The sequence below is a fragment of the Passer domesticus genome, chromosome 6 (genome assembly GCF_036417665.1).
Source record: "Passer domesticus isolate bPasDom1 chromosome 6, bPasDom1.hap1, whole genome shotgun sequence".
Taxonomy (NCBI): domain Eukaryota; kingdom Metazoa; phylum Chordata; class Aves; order Passeriformes; family Passeridae; genus Passer; species Passer domesticus.
The window spans coordinates 37605008-37621982 of NC_087479.1; the positions used below are offsets into that span (position 1 = coordinate 37605008).

General features: G+C 43.1%; 1 protein-coding gene across 7 annotated transcripts in view; it reads right to left on the reverse strand.

The window, feature by feature from the left end:
- Positions 1–8561: 8561 nt before the first annotated feature.
- Positions 8562–16975, reverse strand: part of LOC135303182 (carbohydrate sulfotransferase 8-like) — a 35210-nt gene continuing 26796 nt past the window's right edge. For all 7 annotated transcript variants that reach the window (XM_064424665.1, XM_064424667.1, XM_064424664.1 and 4 more), the window contains one exon: positions 8562–16528. In XM_064424665.1, coding sequence (XP_064280735.1) covers positions 15678–16528 — 851 coding nt within the window. In that variant the 3' untranslated portion in view covers positions 8562–15677. The remainder of the gene's footprint in view (positions 16529–16975) is intronic.

Genomic DNA, 16975 nt, shown 5'->3' on the forward strand with positions numbered 1-16975 from the left:
CACCATCACCATCACCGCCCTTTTGCTTTCGCTTTCCCTGCGGCGGCCCCCGGGGAGCGGCCTGGGGGTGTCCCGGTGCCCGTCCGGGTGTGACGCCCGCCTTACCTCCGCCCGCCGCCCCTCGCCGGTCGCGGCTCCCGGGCACGGCGGCTGCGCAGCGCGGCGCGCCCCGGCCGCCCGCGGGCCGGAGGGGCGGCGCGGCCCCACAGCCCACCCCCGGCGGGACGCGGCCTTTGGCCCTCCCTCAGGATTTCGGCCCCCTCAGGGCTGCGCGGGGCCGTGGCGGTCTGGGGTCCGTGCGCGACCCTCCCCTCGGTGCGCGCTGACACCGGGGGCCACCTCCGGGCCTCCGCGGTGCCGTGGCGGGACCGCGGCATCCCTGGGGGGCTCAGCGGGGCGGGGATGTGGCCGGGCTGTCACCAGCCCACGGGGACCGGGCGGCGGTGCGTGAGGGACCGCGCGGTGGCGAGGGCGCTGCCCCGGCCGCGCTGCGGGTCCCCAGGCCCCGCTGTGGCACCCCCGGCGGGCTGCCCGCGGCGTGGGACAGCGGCCCGGGGCAGGCAGGCCTCCCGGGAAGCCCGAGCTGCCTGTCAGCCAGCGCTACTGCCGAGCAGCGCTCAATCAGGTTGCCTTCAGCCGCCGGTTGCTGCGATACCTAAGCCCCCTTGAACGAATTTCAGCGTTTGACACCCCCTGCTTTGGTACTTCTTGCCTGCTGAACTCCCACTCTTTGCCTAAAATGTAACCCCTCCTGGGCTGCCGCGTGTGTTGTAATTGTAGCTATTATGGCCTTTGGAACAGGAAAGGCGTTCTACCGTAGGGTTACATCAGCTGAAATGATTGCTAAAATTAATAATTTTGGAACCAAATGCTAAAGTCTTCAGCTGAGTTTTTGCTCATTTATCTCATTGTTTCCTTGTGCTCTCCCATCTGTCTCTCACCATCTGCTCTCTCTTGCCTGGTGCTTGAGCTGGGAGCTCCTTGCAGAAGGGGCTGTGGAGCTCCACCACACCCAGCACAGTCCCAGGCCACGGCTGGGACTCCTCCCTCCACCGATGCTATAACTGATTCCTTAACCTGCCTTGTGGTTCGGTCAGATTATCTGTAAAATAATCAGTTGATTATTTTACAGCCTGATCTTTCAGGTTACCTTTGAAAAAGCCTGTTCCAAAAGGCACCACACAACATGCTGAGGTGGCTGCTGTGCTTCTCACAGGGCCCACAGCTTGTGAATGCTAAGGAGCAGACAGAAAGGCAGCTGAGAAACTTAAAAAAAAAAAAAAAATCAGTCATCTCTGGGCACTTTTCTGAAACTACGTGGTGCCTAGACAGGAATTTGGGAAGTCTGGATTTTTGGCTTAAATGGTGGTGGACTTAGTTTTGTGTAGAAGCTGTGGTGGGAGTTCTCCCAAGGGGTATGTGAGGGGGGAGGCAGGGCTGACAGCTGCCACCAAACTATGTGAAAACACAACCGGTAAAGTGCACAGTAAAGTGGTTGGCAGTGCAACTATTCCCCAACAGGCAGTGAGAACACCAAAGCACCTGCAGGAGGGTATTCCTTCATGGTAGACTGTAATGGTTTTACATTCTTTCTGAAAGAAGATAGTCACTGCTTTTATTATTAATTTTGCAATCAGTTTCAAATTTCATGTAGCAGAAAGGCAGTCTCAAAACATGGACATTTATTAGACCTAATATATACCTAAAGTCACAACAGTTTAATCAAAAGCATTGTTTTATAACTGATAGTTTTACAAGAATACTCAGTAATAAATTTATAGATAGAGCAGAAAATGCAGAGGGCAGTTTTAAATGGGTATTCAAGATTATACACACAGGTTGGACCCATGTAACTCTTTCAATATCACTGTGGCTGCTTCTGTCTGTAGATAAGCAAGCTGGAAAAATATATTTATCCACAGGAGAGGGGTTACGTGTGAGCTTTCACGGGGCAGACAGGAACCCTTCAGGAGATGGCCTGCTGCATGTGGAAAGATTTCAGTTTCCAGTCTCTTTCAGCCGTTGCTCTGTCTGCTGATTCTGCAATTACAAGATTATGTATGGTCTGTGATTAGGAAACCTTATTTAGGAAACCTTAACCTTGGCAATGGTTCTGGGACTACCAACTGAGTTCAGTTATAAAATATCATTTAAAAGATTTTACTTTCAACTAATGAAGATGAAAACAAAAACATGCAATACATTATCATTTTAATAAATACATGTATAAAAACTGTCCTTTTATAATATTGATTAGTGGTGATTGCTTGGATAAGGTTAGATAGGTTTAATTGACTTCATTTCTCTAGGGCATATTGCTCTAGAGAGCTACTGGTGTCTGAAGTTTGTGTAAGATTTAACTCAAAATCTTTCAAAGCTACCTGGAGAATAAAGAGGTTCTTCACTCAGTATCACCACGTTTCCTTGTAAGCGTACAGCTGTTTTAACAAATGGACTGGTACTCTGTGTCCTGACAAAGTGCTGGTGACTTGTACTTTTCGCTTGTGAAATCCTGCATTCCTGACAGGACAGGGCTGCCCGCATCCACTGGTGATGCTTGCCAAGAGCTGGCTCTGCTCAGATGCAGATAAATATGTCCCTGTTGTACAGATGGGTGAGCTGATAGACAGTACATGAGGTGACTACAGATATACAGTCAGTCGGGGGCAGGAACGGGGAGCTTCAAATTTGCTCTGTGCTACTGTAACCACCAGATCACATTCCCACCTCCAGGGGTGAAGTGTTTTGCTTTTCACAGTCATTCTGGCTCACATCGGTGCTGCTGCGCACTGCCAGGGTTTCACATTTCACACACGCCTGCTACAAAACAGCTTTCTGCCTTTATTTATATTGGCAAAAATAAAAGTCTATTTCATTCCCATGAAATCCCTTTCTAAACATTGTTATCATTAACATATTGCTTATTTCTGCTTCCTTTCAGTTTGTGTTCCCAGAGGGTGTCTAAGCCTTGACGATGCAGAGGCAAAGATGTGATGGACATTTCTAAAAAGATTAGAAATATTTCACTAAGACAACAGTTTAAATAGGATCTAGAGGGGAGCCTTGGGTTTAACTTGGCCTGTGTAGTACATACATAATTGTTCACTGCCCACATGAGATTTCTCAGAGACCTCAGAGCATGACATCTGAGAAACACCACCTTCTTCAATTCCGTGCTGAGCACGACCTCAGAATGCCTGAGAATTACTGAAGTGCTGTGATTCGCAAGTCTCTCTTGGATGCAACAAACACAAGCATTTATTAGTTACCATATCTCTCTCAAGATATAGCTGGGGAGAAAAGGAGTTGTGTTTTTATGCAGAAAGGCCCTTTTGCCAGAACTGGAAGAAAGGCACGTGGGCCAAGTGCTGGCCGTGCCTAAGGGAAGATCCCAGCTCGCCCCCAGCCATTGATGCCTGAGGCAGAGTTTCCCCTCCGTGGCTGAGATGAAGAGCACGTCTGTTGCTGGGAAGCCAAGGGGGAGAGCGGTGGGTGGGCTGCCTGCCTCCCAGGAGTGCTGTCAGGAGCAGCTGTGCCAGGGGATGGTGCTTCTCTGCACAGAGGAGGGGGAGCAGAGCAGGTGATGGCCCGACCAGCCCCGTGGAGCTGGCAGAGGCGCAGCAGCAGGGGCAGCAGGAGCCTCAGTGGCTCACCACGAGCTCCAGAGGGGCTGGGGACCCCGGCCACGTGTTTTAGTTGTTCTGTCTTTGCTGCTCATTAGAAAAAGTGAGCAAGTTAGTGTATATTACAGTCACATCCTCTTTTTGTCATACAAACCAGATCAAATGATGCAAGTACACAGCTGCTGCATGCAAGAGGAGAATGAGACTCCAAACACAGATCATATGATGTGTAAACAATTGCTGCAATAAGTGGGAGCTCTTTGTTTTTGGGATTAATTTTTGTAATCTATTTGCCAAATTTCTCTAGTCAAGACATTTATATATTTTTGGTATAAACTCTGGACACCTAATAAATGAAAGCCATATTAAAAAGGAAAAGGGGCGAATGTCTTTTTACCTAAGAAGAAGCAAAACAGTAACTGATCTAAGTGTATGGATGAGACCAACCTGCAGGAAAGAGACAATAAACTATGAAGGTCCCCTCGTGGCTGGAATTAAAATTGCATTTCCGAGTAAAGCCTGCCCAAAGTACCTCCGACTATTCAGCTACCTCACATACTTAAACTGGAGAGAGGGAGACAAAACACCTCAGGCACAGTCAGATGCCACTGCCTCCTTGGAAAAATAGGGGCAAGTGTTTGAGATCAGAGGTGATAGCTATGGCAGTGAGAAAGGACACAATGGATAAGGCCACAGGGGAGGAAGGAGTGTGCACAACGCTCCTGCTAACAAAATGTCTGCTGGTGTATAGAGCAGAGGGTTACTCTATAAGAAGGGGTAGGGAAATACTCTGGAAAGAAACAGCTACACAGAAGGTGAAGGTCACCACAGAGATGGAAAAACCTAGGAGAAAAAAAACATTTTTCTCCCACATCTGCCCTATCTCCTGCTGCAGGCACTTGCTGTTCTTCATCATGAAAGAGGAAGAGAAATGCCTTTTCTTGTCACTTCCCTCTCACTACTTTTATCCCTCACATTCTTCCTGCCGGCCTGGGAGCCAACACATACAGGGAATAAAATAAAATGGAGGATAGGAAAGGGCCCCAGGTATAATATTCCATGACAGGTAATGTGTGCTGAAAGGAGCAATCAGGTAGCAGCATCACTGGTTACAGGTTGTTGGTTTGGCATGTGGTTTGTGCGCTCCCTCCTCAAAGTTCCCATAGCTCCACAGCTCCACAGAAGAGCATCCGAGATGCTCTCATGGTTTCTGCTTATGTTTTCCCTGTTCTTGCCTTAAATAAAGGATTTGTCTTCCACAGCTGGCATTTTAGCAGAAAATCCATACAAAAATTTTGTAAGTAAGCATAGTTGTTATTTTTGACTAGCCATTTGTAACCCCTCAGAACACACAGGATGTATTTGCCTGTATTTATGGTGACACATCAAATTTTGTGGACTTACTCCTGGTTTATAATAGTGTAAAGAAGAGGGGAATATGTCTCATTGTGAATACAGACAGACTGTTTACTGTTTCAAGAAGTTTAATTTCACCTCTTCATCCTGCAATCTGTGGGTGTGCTTAAAGAACAAATCATGGTTCTATTGTTAAAAGACATCATCAGCAAAAGACTATTCCACTTCTGAGACATTTAAAGGAATAAACTATTGAGGTGGTTTGGCCCTGGCTGGATGCCAGGTGCCCACCAAAGCCACTCTATCACCCTCCTGCTCAACTATACAGGAAAAGAATATATACTACACTATAGGGAAATTATACTATAGGGAAAAGAAGATATAATGAAAAGTCATGGGCTGAGGTAAGGCCTAGGAGAGATTATTCACTGATTGCCATCACAAGCAAAACAGACACAACTTGGAGAAATTAATTGAATTTATTATTAATCAATATTGGACTAAGACAATGAGAGGTAAAATAAAACTTTAAAATCACCTATCCCCATCCCTTCATTCTTCCTGGGCTTTATTTTATTTTCAATTCTCTACCTTCTCCCCACCAGAGATGCAGGAAGACAGGAATAGTGATTATGGTCAGTTCATCACATGGTTCCTGCTGCTGTTTCCTCCTCCTTCCCCTGCTCCAGTGTGAGGCCTCACCCACAGGAGACAGTCCTCCACAAACTTCTTCAACATGAGTCCTTCCCACAAACCACAGTTCTTCACAAACTGCTCCAGTGTGGGTCCCTTTCCATGAGTCACAGTCCTTCAGGCACAGTGTCCAACCTGGATGTGCCACAGGGTCACAGGTCCAACCAGCAAACCTGCTCCAGCTTGGGCTCCTCACTCCATGGGTCCTCAAGTTCTGCCAGGAGCCTGTCTCAGCCTGGGCTTCCAGCAGGTCACAGCCTCCTTTGGGCATCCCCCTGCTCCAGCTTGGGGTCCTCTGGGGCTGCAGGAGGATCTCTGCACCCCACTGACCTCCATGGGCTGCAGGGACACAGCTGCCCCAGCATGGCTGCACCACGGGCTGCAGGGAATCTGAGCTGAGCTTCCTGAGCACCTCCTGCCCCTCCTGCACTGACCCTGGTGTCTGTGCAGCTCTTTCTCTCACATATTCTCACTTCTCTCTCCTGTGTCTACAAGTACTTTTGCACAATAACTTTTTTTTCCTTTTCAAATGTGTTATCCCAGAAGCATTTCTACAGCCACTGCCGGCCCAGCCTCAGCCAACAGCAGATCTGTCTTGGAGCTGGCTGGCATTGGCTCTGTCAGACACAGGGAAAGCTTCTGGCAGCTTCTCAAAGAAACCTCTCCTGTACCCCCATGTATGCAAACCAAATAAAATGATAAAAAACCTCAGTACATTACGGGGGGGGGGGGGGGGGGGGAACCCCAACAAAACTGAAAGTCTAAAATAACTAGATTTTAATTAAGGTTTAAACTAAATCTAATATTTTCCACAGAAACCATCACAACAATCTGGCATGGTAGCTGAATTTAAATAGTCTTTTTAATGGTGTTACTACCCAAATGTGGTCAAAAATTTATATCTCAACAGTCACAGGCTTTCATTTCCCTTTGCAAGAGGAAAATCTCTGGAAAACTCATAAAACTTCTTACTGAACAATTGACTACCTGGATGCTGGAGGTAGGGGAGCTAAGTACACTAATATTTCTTTGTCCACACCGTTTGCTTTGCCAGTTCATTTGACAATGCTGCATTAAGAATCAAACATATCCTGAAAGGTCATAGACACACCCTAGTGAGATGACTGATGCCACGGGAGTGTATATTTAAGAAAAAAAAAATCTAAGCAGGAGTAACTACTAAGCAACAAGCAAACTGCTGTGTTTTAATGTAAGGGTCTGGTTTGTATTTGTGCAAAAGGACTCCAAGTGGTTTGTAGAGGGTTTTTTAGGATATAAAGGTGCTCTTTGGAATGACCATAGCTCCAAATTAGTGCCAGTAAGTCTCTTACAAAAATCACTTTTTCCTCTCTATTCCCAGCACCTGTTGGCACACACATTTGTCCAGCTTGGTGGACTAGACCACAGTAGGACACAGAACTTGACAGAGATTTTTATTCACAAGATTTGACAGTTTGTCTCTGGAATCAACTCAAATATAGAATAAAAATAGTAATGCAAGAAAGAAAAAAAAGTAAAATACTCTGAAAAAAATACCGAGGAAACTTTTTTTTCTGGGACTTTTGACATTTCTGTTTCATAAAATCAAATATTGCATGCTTTATGTTTACTTGCCTGGGAGAAGTACTTTCTTCATTTGAGGTCATAGGAACCAATTTTGTACTAATATAAGTATGTCCATGTTGTCTCTCTTTTCAAGGAGTTTTTTACTACAGGCATTGGAATTTTTTCAGGCAGAGAGTGTTGCAAAGGAGTGCGTTCCATAATGACTTCCTCCAGTCGATCACAAACGTGTCAGGGAAAAGAGTGGTCTATGAAGCTCGCCAAAAGCAGAAGGAATGCAGAGCAGGCAGGGAGGCGGGTGCCCCGGCGCGCCGTTCAGCACCGCGGACAGCTCGGCGCCCGGGACGCCGCTCGCCTCGGTACCGCCGGGCGCTGTGACTGGGACACTGCGGCAGGGCCACCGCTACCACTGCAGAGCTGAAAACCAGCACAAAACCTAATGCTTGTACTCGGTTATGTCTGTAGTTCTGTCTTCCAGACGGGGAGCCCATATTTTGTCATCATTTTGAAATCCCCAACGCTACTGTCATGAGTAATGCCTTTACAAAATGTCTGATAAGGCTCTTAAACAGTGTCCTGGTTTGGGCTGGAATGGAGGTCTTTTTCTTCCTAGTAACTGGTACAGTGCTGAGTTTTGGATTCAGTATGAGAATAATGTTGACAGCACACTGTTGTTTAGGCTGCTGCTGAGCAGTCCTTACCCTAAGCCAGGGACTTCTCAGTTTCCCAGGCTCTCCCAGTGAGGAGGTGCACAAACAGCCAGGCAGGGGGAAACAGAGCCAGGACAGCTGACCTGAAGGGGCCACAGGGATACTCCATCCCATAGAACAGCGTACCCAGTATGTAAACTGAGGGAGATGGCCAGGAGGTGCCTTTGTCTCTGCTGCTTCCACCATTGCTAAGAGCACACAGAGTTCTCTTCAGTAACTAAACTGGGATTGTAGATCATTAGATTGGGTTTCCATCTGTTTCTCTTTCCATGTGAGCAGATTGCCAGAAAAAGACACTGACAACAAGACAAATAAACCAACCATTCTTCCTTGTAAGGAGCTGCATAACCATGAGTCAGGGGTAGCCAGTCTTTCACCAAATTCTTCTAATTCCTCTGAGAGAGTAAGTGGCACAGCAACCAAGCATTCCCCCAGCCTCCCAAACTCTAGGTGTTTCCCACTGTTTTGTCATTTCCATGGGACTAGCAGCACAATTTGTTAACCGTGATAAACAAAGTAGCCCTGCAAAAGTACCAGGAGAAAAATATTCCATGCTTTTACTGGCATAAAAGATATTAATGTAGCATTTAACATCAAGAAAAAAAATACAGCAAAATGAAGAACAATTGTCAGAGGTGTTTTATTCATGCATCCAATGCATCATTGCCTCAGGTAAGTAAGTACAATTTTGCAAGGCTGCCCAATGACTAGACAGGAAGCAAAGAGAAACAGATATCCTCTTCACAAATACTAGCAGAAGACCTCTGCTTCCCTAATGGGGATGTTATCAAGCTGAAGAAACAATTTTTGGGTTTTACAAAGCTGATAAGTGTGGCTATTAGTTAGTTATGATATTTACTACCTGGAAGCTAATATTTTTGTGGTGTTTTTTTTTTTCCTGTATATCACTTGGAGTAATAATAAATTCTGTTTCTCTTATAATGTTATCAAGAGTCTTGCCAAAGACCTTGAGAAAATGCCTCTGAGAGCATAAGCATTTTCAGAAATTGAAAGACTGGGCTAAAATAATACAGGGACACTGATTGCAATTTGTTTGCTGGATTTAATTTTCATTCTAGAAATTGCATTTCTCTCACAGGCAGTTTTCTGTAATTGTCACAAAATATTTTCACTTTGATACACATGCATATGGATTCCTGGAAAACAATGTTATTTCAGCTTTCATCATGTTCAGCAGAACTTTGGCTGAAATTAATAATGGAGGTATTGGGTTGCACTTTAAATGCCTAATGACAGGTTACATATTCCTATATCACCATGTGCCATACTTGTTTTTTAGGTTGTCAAATGAGGATAAAACTCATAAAGAGATATTCAGAGAGACTGAATGGATAAACATCTTCCTGAAAAAAATTACAGATTTGAATCACAGCACACAAAAGAAAACACCTTTCCAAATATAATTAAGGGAATATTAACTGTCTTCATAAATTATTTTATATCAAATGGAACCATAAAGTCCAGTTAGAGCTTAATTGTAAATCAAATCCATAATGCCATATTTTCCTGCCCAGTTACAGGTGAGAAAAAAATTTTACAAAGGTAGGCTTTCACCATGGAAGAAGCTAAATGCAGTACAGAAACAGAAGCTCTTGCTGAGACAGCACAGTGTAACTTCCAGTGTCAGCAGCTGCTCAGTCCTCACCATCAAGCAAGTTAGGTAGGAAAGCTTGTGGAGAGCCTGCAAAAAAACTACTGGGACAAGAAAGCCACTGGTGGTCAAGATGAAACTGAATTCTTGTCCAAGGAAAGAGGAAGATAATCAGAGGGAGAAGAGGAGAGAAAGAACAGGCATGACAGTCTTGAGATACAAAGCTTCATGAAAGAAAAAAGTAGAATTGAAACACAGCACCCTTCAAGGACCTCTGTCCGGGAGAGCCTCCCCTGCCGAGCCCCTTTCGCCACCAGATGGCCCCATATGGACGCGGATGATAATTGGATACTTGCTCCAAAGACTTCGGGCGTTTCAGTGCCCAAATTCCAAGGGTCCTAGCTGTCAACAGGGAAACAAAACTAAACAGAAACAAACCCCAACGACCAAAAGTCTGGCCTTATGAGGCTGGAGAGTTTGAACAGTCCAGGTTCAAGAGCTTGGGTTAAAATACATATCTCAAGTCCTGGGATGTTTTTCATGGAGTATCATGGTTCAATTTTTAAATCACAATAAGAGATTTGTTCCTACAAGGGTTGGCACTGAATTAACACTGAACTGAGAGTACAAATGGGAACTTAATAATATGTGACATACCTGGGTTCATACTTTCAATCTATGTGACCTCTGTAAAGTCACAGATTTGCATCCAGCTTTGGGTGCTCCAGGAGAGCTGGAAAACACCTGGAACTATAGAGAATTCAAAGGAGGGCAGCACAGATGAACAAAATGAAACATTGTCAGCGTACAAAGCCTGAAAAATTGGCTTGCTAAGCTGTTTTACAAAGAGTTTTGTTGGCCAGTTGCAGGCAGCAGTTGGCATTGTGGGCAAAGTCCTCAGTTGAAGTTCCTAGCCAGAAGTTATCATCAGGATCATAATCTGCTTATATTAATTTGTTTGGTTTTCCTCTGTGTTTGTTTCTTGCCTGTGCTGTCTTTCTGAGATAGCCTGGACCTAAAATCAATTGTTTAATGTCAGGTGTCAGGTGGATTCTCTCTTAAATTTGTCACTTTTCCATGCTTATTTCAAGCTAGAAATCTTAAGGGGCTCTTTTGCCATGCAGGCATCCTTAAGGACCAATCTTAACACATCTCTGAGGGTAAACAAAACTTAACCCTGTAGAAAATGACGGCCCCTCATGAGAGAGGGTTTCCTGGTTCTTTTGGTTTATGATTAACAGAGGCCTCTGAAACCTGAAGTAAATCCCCAAAAGAGCTTTCTTCCTTAACCATTAAACCTATCTGAATAGAAGATGAGCTTGTTTTTAAGGGGGTGGAATACCTTCAAAACATCTTTCACTTTATATTTACATCTCAAATTGTAGTAGGTAATATGGTGGAGCAGGTGCTTGAAAAACATTCCGACACAAGAAGCTTTCTGACAGTACATCCAGCAAATTCACCTGAAAACAACCTGTGCCTGAGTAAGTCAGCATCTGTAGCACCTGTTTGGAGGTCCCCAGCTGTGGGAACTCAGCAGGAGTCCATACATGCAGCTCAGGTGAATACTGAAGTAGGGATCTGGGAAAAAATGGAGGACAATCAAGTGAGGTAAGAGTTGGGATATTAGTCATAGATTTGTACATAAAGAGCTTTCCTCTTAGTTCTGCTACAGAATAGAAATATAAACTGGAATTTGCCTACCTGGATTTGGGTACTCCTGCTAAGTTCTGCTCTGAGCCCCACTTGTGGCTGGATTGTTGCTCCTTTGGTGGGACTCCACAAATGCTGCATAATCTTGTTAACAATAGCTTTACAGGGTTATGGGGAATGGGACTTTCTGAGAAAACCTTTTCATCTTGCTAAGCTTTGGTACATCTCCAAAAGAAGCCATAATCAGGGTCCTGAAGATGTAAAGGAAATGTTTTAGTAGAGGTGAGCAAAGGTGAGGTACATGCGTAGTGCTGAAACAGTGTGGAACTATGTCCTTTTCACAAACCTGATCTTGTTATACATCACTCATTTTTGCTCTGCTGATTCATTTGGAATTTCAGCCTCAGTATACTGACTGAGATTTATGATCACTTGAGCTTTTTCTATAAAAAGAGCTGTTACTAGAAGCATCATTGCAACTGCCCCCCTGTTTACGTTTGATACCTGTTCAGAACTTGCAAGAGGAAGTTCCTGAAATTTCAGACATTTCTATCAGGTAAATTCTCTGCCTGTTTTGATTTTATTTGGTTTACATTGATTTATGTATGTCACCCAATTCAATAACTTTTTTTTTTTATACTAAAGCATGTCCTAAATTATAATTCTGGAAGGAAGGGAGGTAAGAACTGCTGTGACAGAGAGAAATCATGTCAGGCCAAAGGGAGGGTCATGGAGTGTGGGTGTCTTTTTCTTTTCCTGTTTCATTTTCTTTTTCTCCTTCTATGACAGACAAGCAAAAAAACCTGGCTATCATCAAGCTAAAAGCTTTTGACTTATTGACACTCTAAACACAGAAATGGAATCATCTTGTAGCTGTGAGCAGTGAATACTGCAGTTTGTCTGATGTGCAATGACTTGCATGGGTGCTGTTTCCCCTTCTTGCCATTAGTCAGAGACACTTCTGTGGAACACAGGACATTTGAAATTTCACTGCTCACACCTTTTATTCTCTTCACACCTGTCCTGATCTTTGAAGCAAGCAAGAAACCACTAATCACAGTTTACCTGGTAAGACTCAAGTTCAAAACTGTGTGAAAAATTAGGACTGCTTGCAGGCAGAATAATTGTTTTTAAAGTGGAGGAAACATCTTCAAGGAACAGCTGGTGACATGGTCTCCATTGCTGACAGACACAGATCATCTGTTAATCTGTTATACTTCCATGAAGAAAGTGTGATGTCAGATTTGTGGACACCTATCCTGAAAGCATGTGTGAGGATTTCTATGAGAGTGGGAAAAGTCTCTTATTTTCTCACTGCTGATAGATAGATTTGTGGGAAAGATGCTACTTTGACTTTGCAAGATTTTTTTCTTTCTCTTCATTTTTTCTACTTATTTGCATTTTTTCTCCAAACTGGAGCATGCATTAGTATTTGCTAATTCTTTCAATTCTTTAAAATTTCTGTGAGCCAGATGTATTAATGTAGAAAAGCAGAGGCAAGCAGCTTTGTATTGATTGTTGCCTAATAGTGTGCAGCCTTTGTTTTGATTTGATAGAACAACTTTGAGGTAGGTTTGTTTTTCAAACAGATGTTATTGAGAAGGATGAACAAATAGATTAATGTGTTAACTCTCTACAGTTTATTAATCAGGAATGAACATTGCAATGATTATATTGCAGGCATATAACAATAAATCAAAAGATGAATTATGCCACTCCCTCCACATTTAAATCGTCTCTGGGTCCTGAGCCTCACTACACTGCCTCCACCCTTGCTCCCAACAAGAATCCATTTTCCTCCCAGGAACACACCACCAAGGGTTAGCATCCAAAGGAAAGGAGATCCACTGAGGGTTATTCTGTGGGCAAAAGTCAGGAGGGAGCCTAGCTCAGCTTAGAGTGTTATTCTGGACAGTGCACTTGTAGGGAAGGCTTTACACCTCTTGTTATATGAGCCTGCATGCACACATATGTCCTTTGCAGCTTTTATTTGTTCAGACCCACACCAGCTAAACAGCATTACAGCAGCCAGTAAGCTGAGGCAATGTGCTACTTACAGTTCACTATAGGCAAATGGCAAAACTCAAAGTCTGCTGTGAATAGTTACAGAGATTTTTCTGCTTTAATAGATACCCTTCTGCTACTGTCTAATGCTTGTGATGAATGAATTAGCCATCATTTTTCTGCAACCACTGTAGGAACAATATGTGAACCTGTGAAAGAGGAAATAAGAATAGAAAGCCACTAACATCTAACAGCAAGAAACTGGAGGGCTGTGTTAACACTGAATGCTGATAGCAAAGACATCTATAAAACTCTGTCAGTATCATTTCTTCAGAGCTTTCCTAGGCTGAAGGAGTGCCAGAGTACTTATGAATTTTTAGATATTCTTACAGCTTCAGATATAGCTCTAGAGGGATCTCTCATGCAGAAGTGAGTTATGAAGCAAATCTTATTCCTCTCTACCTCTGCATGATCTGAAGCATGTATCTCTGATTCAGGAAAGAGAGACTGCATCCTTCTGCACAGCCTTAACTTTGATGGGAGTAATTTCCAGCTTCCTCTGACTAAAGAAAACTAACAAATAAAGAAAAAAGAAAAACCTACATAAACTACAGAGCTACCAGGGCAGCATGAACAATCTGGTATCAGGGAATAGTAGGGTTATGGGGACACCAAATATGGTGATGGTGAGGGTAAGATGCAGAAATATTAATCATTCTGCATAAAATCATAGACTTTTTTTTTCCAAATGGTTTTGCTGTTCTTGCTTGGTCTTCTCACTTTGAATCTCTCTTTGTTCCAAAGCTGCCCCATTTAGGAAATAGTCAGCCAGGCAAGACCTGCCAGATGTACTGAATGCTAGTCCTGGCTTGTATAGAAAGCATTTCTTTCTGGGCCTTCTTCTGTCACTGTGACCTGATCACTGTCTCCAACTGATGTTGTATATCACTGCACCTTCCCACTGGAGCAGATAATTCCTGCAACCCACTTCCTGCACTGTGAGGGCTCCTCCAAACCTTCATAACTTAAACCCTATTGTGTCAATTTTTCAGTCTCCTTTTTCCTCTCCCTTGCCCATGTTGCTGGCAGCAAAGGCTGTACAGATTGGTGACTACTCTGTGGTTAACTTAGTTTGTATCTGTCCTTTTCTGTGTAATGAGAAGCTGAGAACCACCTTTGGGTCCAAGACTGCCAGCCTTTATGCATTTTCAGATTTAGCTGAGAGGAACCAAGTACATTTGAGAGATTTTCAAGTTAGGTGCTGAGAGACTGACATCCCCTAGAGATGGTGCCAATAGTTACAATTAGTTGCTAAAACCTGTTAAAATTAATGTGGTCACAAATTAATATTAGGACGTGACTAGACAATAGATTTTTTTAAAAGGGGACAAATGTCACCCCTCAGTGATCTAAAACCAAATTCACCTAGGAATATAAGAAGGGGGTAATGATTTGAGTTGCTTCTCCCACGTTTCCTTATTCCTTGTTCCCCTCACCATAACTCCAGAATTTATTTGCAGTCATTTTCCTGTAATGTGAGAAGTAGAACAAATGCATTATCTAAGGTTACCCAGCTCTCCCCAAGTGCCATGCCCAGGTAAGTTCCGGGGGCTTGTGGATTCCAGCAGCACAAATGGGAAAGCCCAGACTTTGTCCCCACTGCTTGACTGGGTGTTAAGTTCTTTTGGAGAATAAATAAGAATCACCTTTCCACTGAGATTTTAGACCATGCACCACCCTAGTAGAACAGTTTAGAAGGTACCTCTAACTATGTCTCTAAAAAAACTCCGATGCATTTTTCAGACCTTCTGCTAAAATGTTTACAAAACTGGTGAAAAGAGTTTGTAAGGTCACCATGAATGCCAGATCTGCTCATCAGAAGATTTTTAAGAGCTATAATGCTGACAACTGTGCTGCTTAAGGGATGAGGCTGATGGTCTGTGATGAGAGCACTGCTAGATAGGAAGATATCCTGGCATTAGGTTCTGTTTAATGCAGCTTCAACACCTGAAGTTATTTGCTCCTTTCCTACAGCATTTATGATCAAGGCTCTTGCAGACAGTGGTTTAAGTCTCAAGCAGATTATTTATTGCTTCTTATGCAATTTTCTAATAAAAAAAAGATTTTAAAATGGTGTTCTAAAATATTCATTGTGAAATACAACATTCTTTACCCTTCCCATGTCTTTTACCAATGGACCAAAATCTATCACTTATAAACAATTTTCATGAAACAAACATATGCTGTTAAAGATCAATAGGAAGACAATAATTTTAATAGGTAAAGGTCTGCATGGAACAAGAGATCATGGCAGGGATTTTATATAAGAGTGCTTAGAATGATAAACCATATCTACAAACTCCAGGATAACCTCAGCAGCAGTCACAACCCACCTATCAAGCACCTGTGAGGACGAGTTCCACTCGTTTTGTACAAAGAAAACTGCTCTTTGTTTAACCTACATTAGTCATTTGGGGAAAAATAATCCTCATATTTCATAGTGTAGTTGAACAAAAAAAAATCCATTTCATACAATTTTTTGATCTTCTCAATTTGTTCTGAGGTCAGTTGTCTGAGGTACTCTAAGGTGATATCACCATCAGTTCGTTTCTCTGAGCCATATCTCTTCAAGCTGGGGTATTGCAGGCTCTCTGGTGCACCAATGACCTTCAGAACATGCTGAGAGTCCAACCCAAGAGTTTCATACTTACCCACAATATCATAGTGAATGTTGCAAGGATCACAAAGCAGAAACATTGGTTTCCAGTGAATGTCAAGAGTATGTGGTGGTTTTGCAATAATGTAGTTGACAAACTCCTGGAAACTCACTTTTTCAGGAGAGTTTTTGTTTTTCCTGAACATTGCCCTAATCTCGTTAGCAATAGTGGTACTGTAGAATGGTTCAGAATGCAGGAGTTTGTCTCTGTAAGCTGAAACCAGCCGTTCAAAGGGATGTCTGGTGAACATCACTTTGGTGTAATTGCTTAGAAATTCCTTTTGTAAGGCAGGAGGGTAAGACACCAGCCTTTTGATTAGTGAGGTGTGGTGGATGTTGTCATGCTCAATTTCAGAAGCTTCTGCATTCAAGTCTGATTGAAGAAGAAAAATAGTTCTCTTCCAGTTGGAGCAGCCTACCTTAGGCACCTCACAGTAGATAAATTTATGCTTGTGCTCCACAAAAAGCTGGTTTGCAACACGAGAATCCAATTTGCTTCTTGGTTTATCAAGGTCATTCTTCAGGCAGACAGAAGCCAGTGTGGTTTTCCGACCATTTTGAATTGCCAGCCAATTTTCAGTAGGATTGGGAAAAGCATCTGTAACCAAGGAAGAAATTTAAACCATTTCAGTGAAATAGGCTTGTATAAATCTCTTTATCTGTGACAATCATAGCACTCAATCTATCACCCTGCACACAAAATCTAATGGAGATGCTAAAACTAATTTTTTTTACTGTAACCAGATTAGACTATGGCAAACATGCAATAAACAACCCTTCCTAGTGAAATATTTATTAAATGAAATGAAATGAATGAAAACTTTCAATACGTTAGCAGTACTAGTCTAAGCAGGTTTGGTGTTCCAACATCATGCTTTTGTAGTGCTCTCCTCTCATATATTTCTGAGATAACTACCGCAGTGACAAGAGACTAGGCCTTGGATATTTTCGCAGAATTGTTTCTATCTTGGGCTCCATAGTTACTTTCTAACATATTTGGAAAAGGTGTCTCTTTTTCTATAAAACATTCAATCTTTTTAGTAAT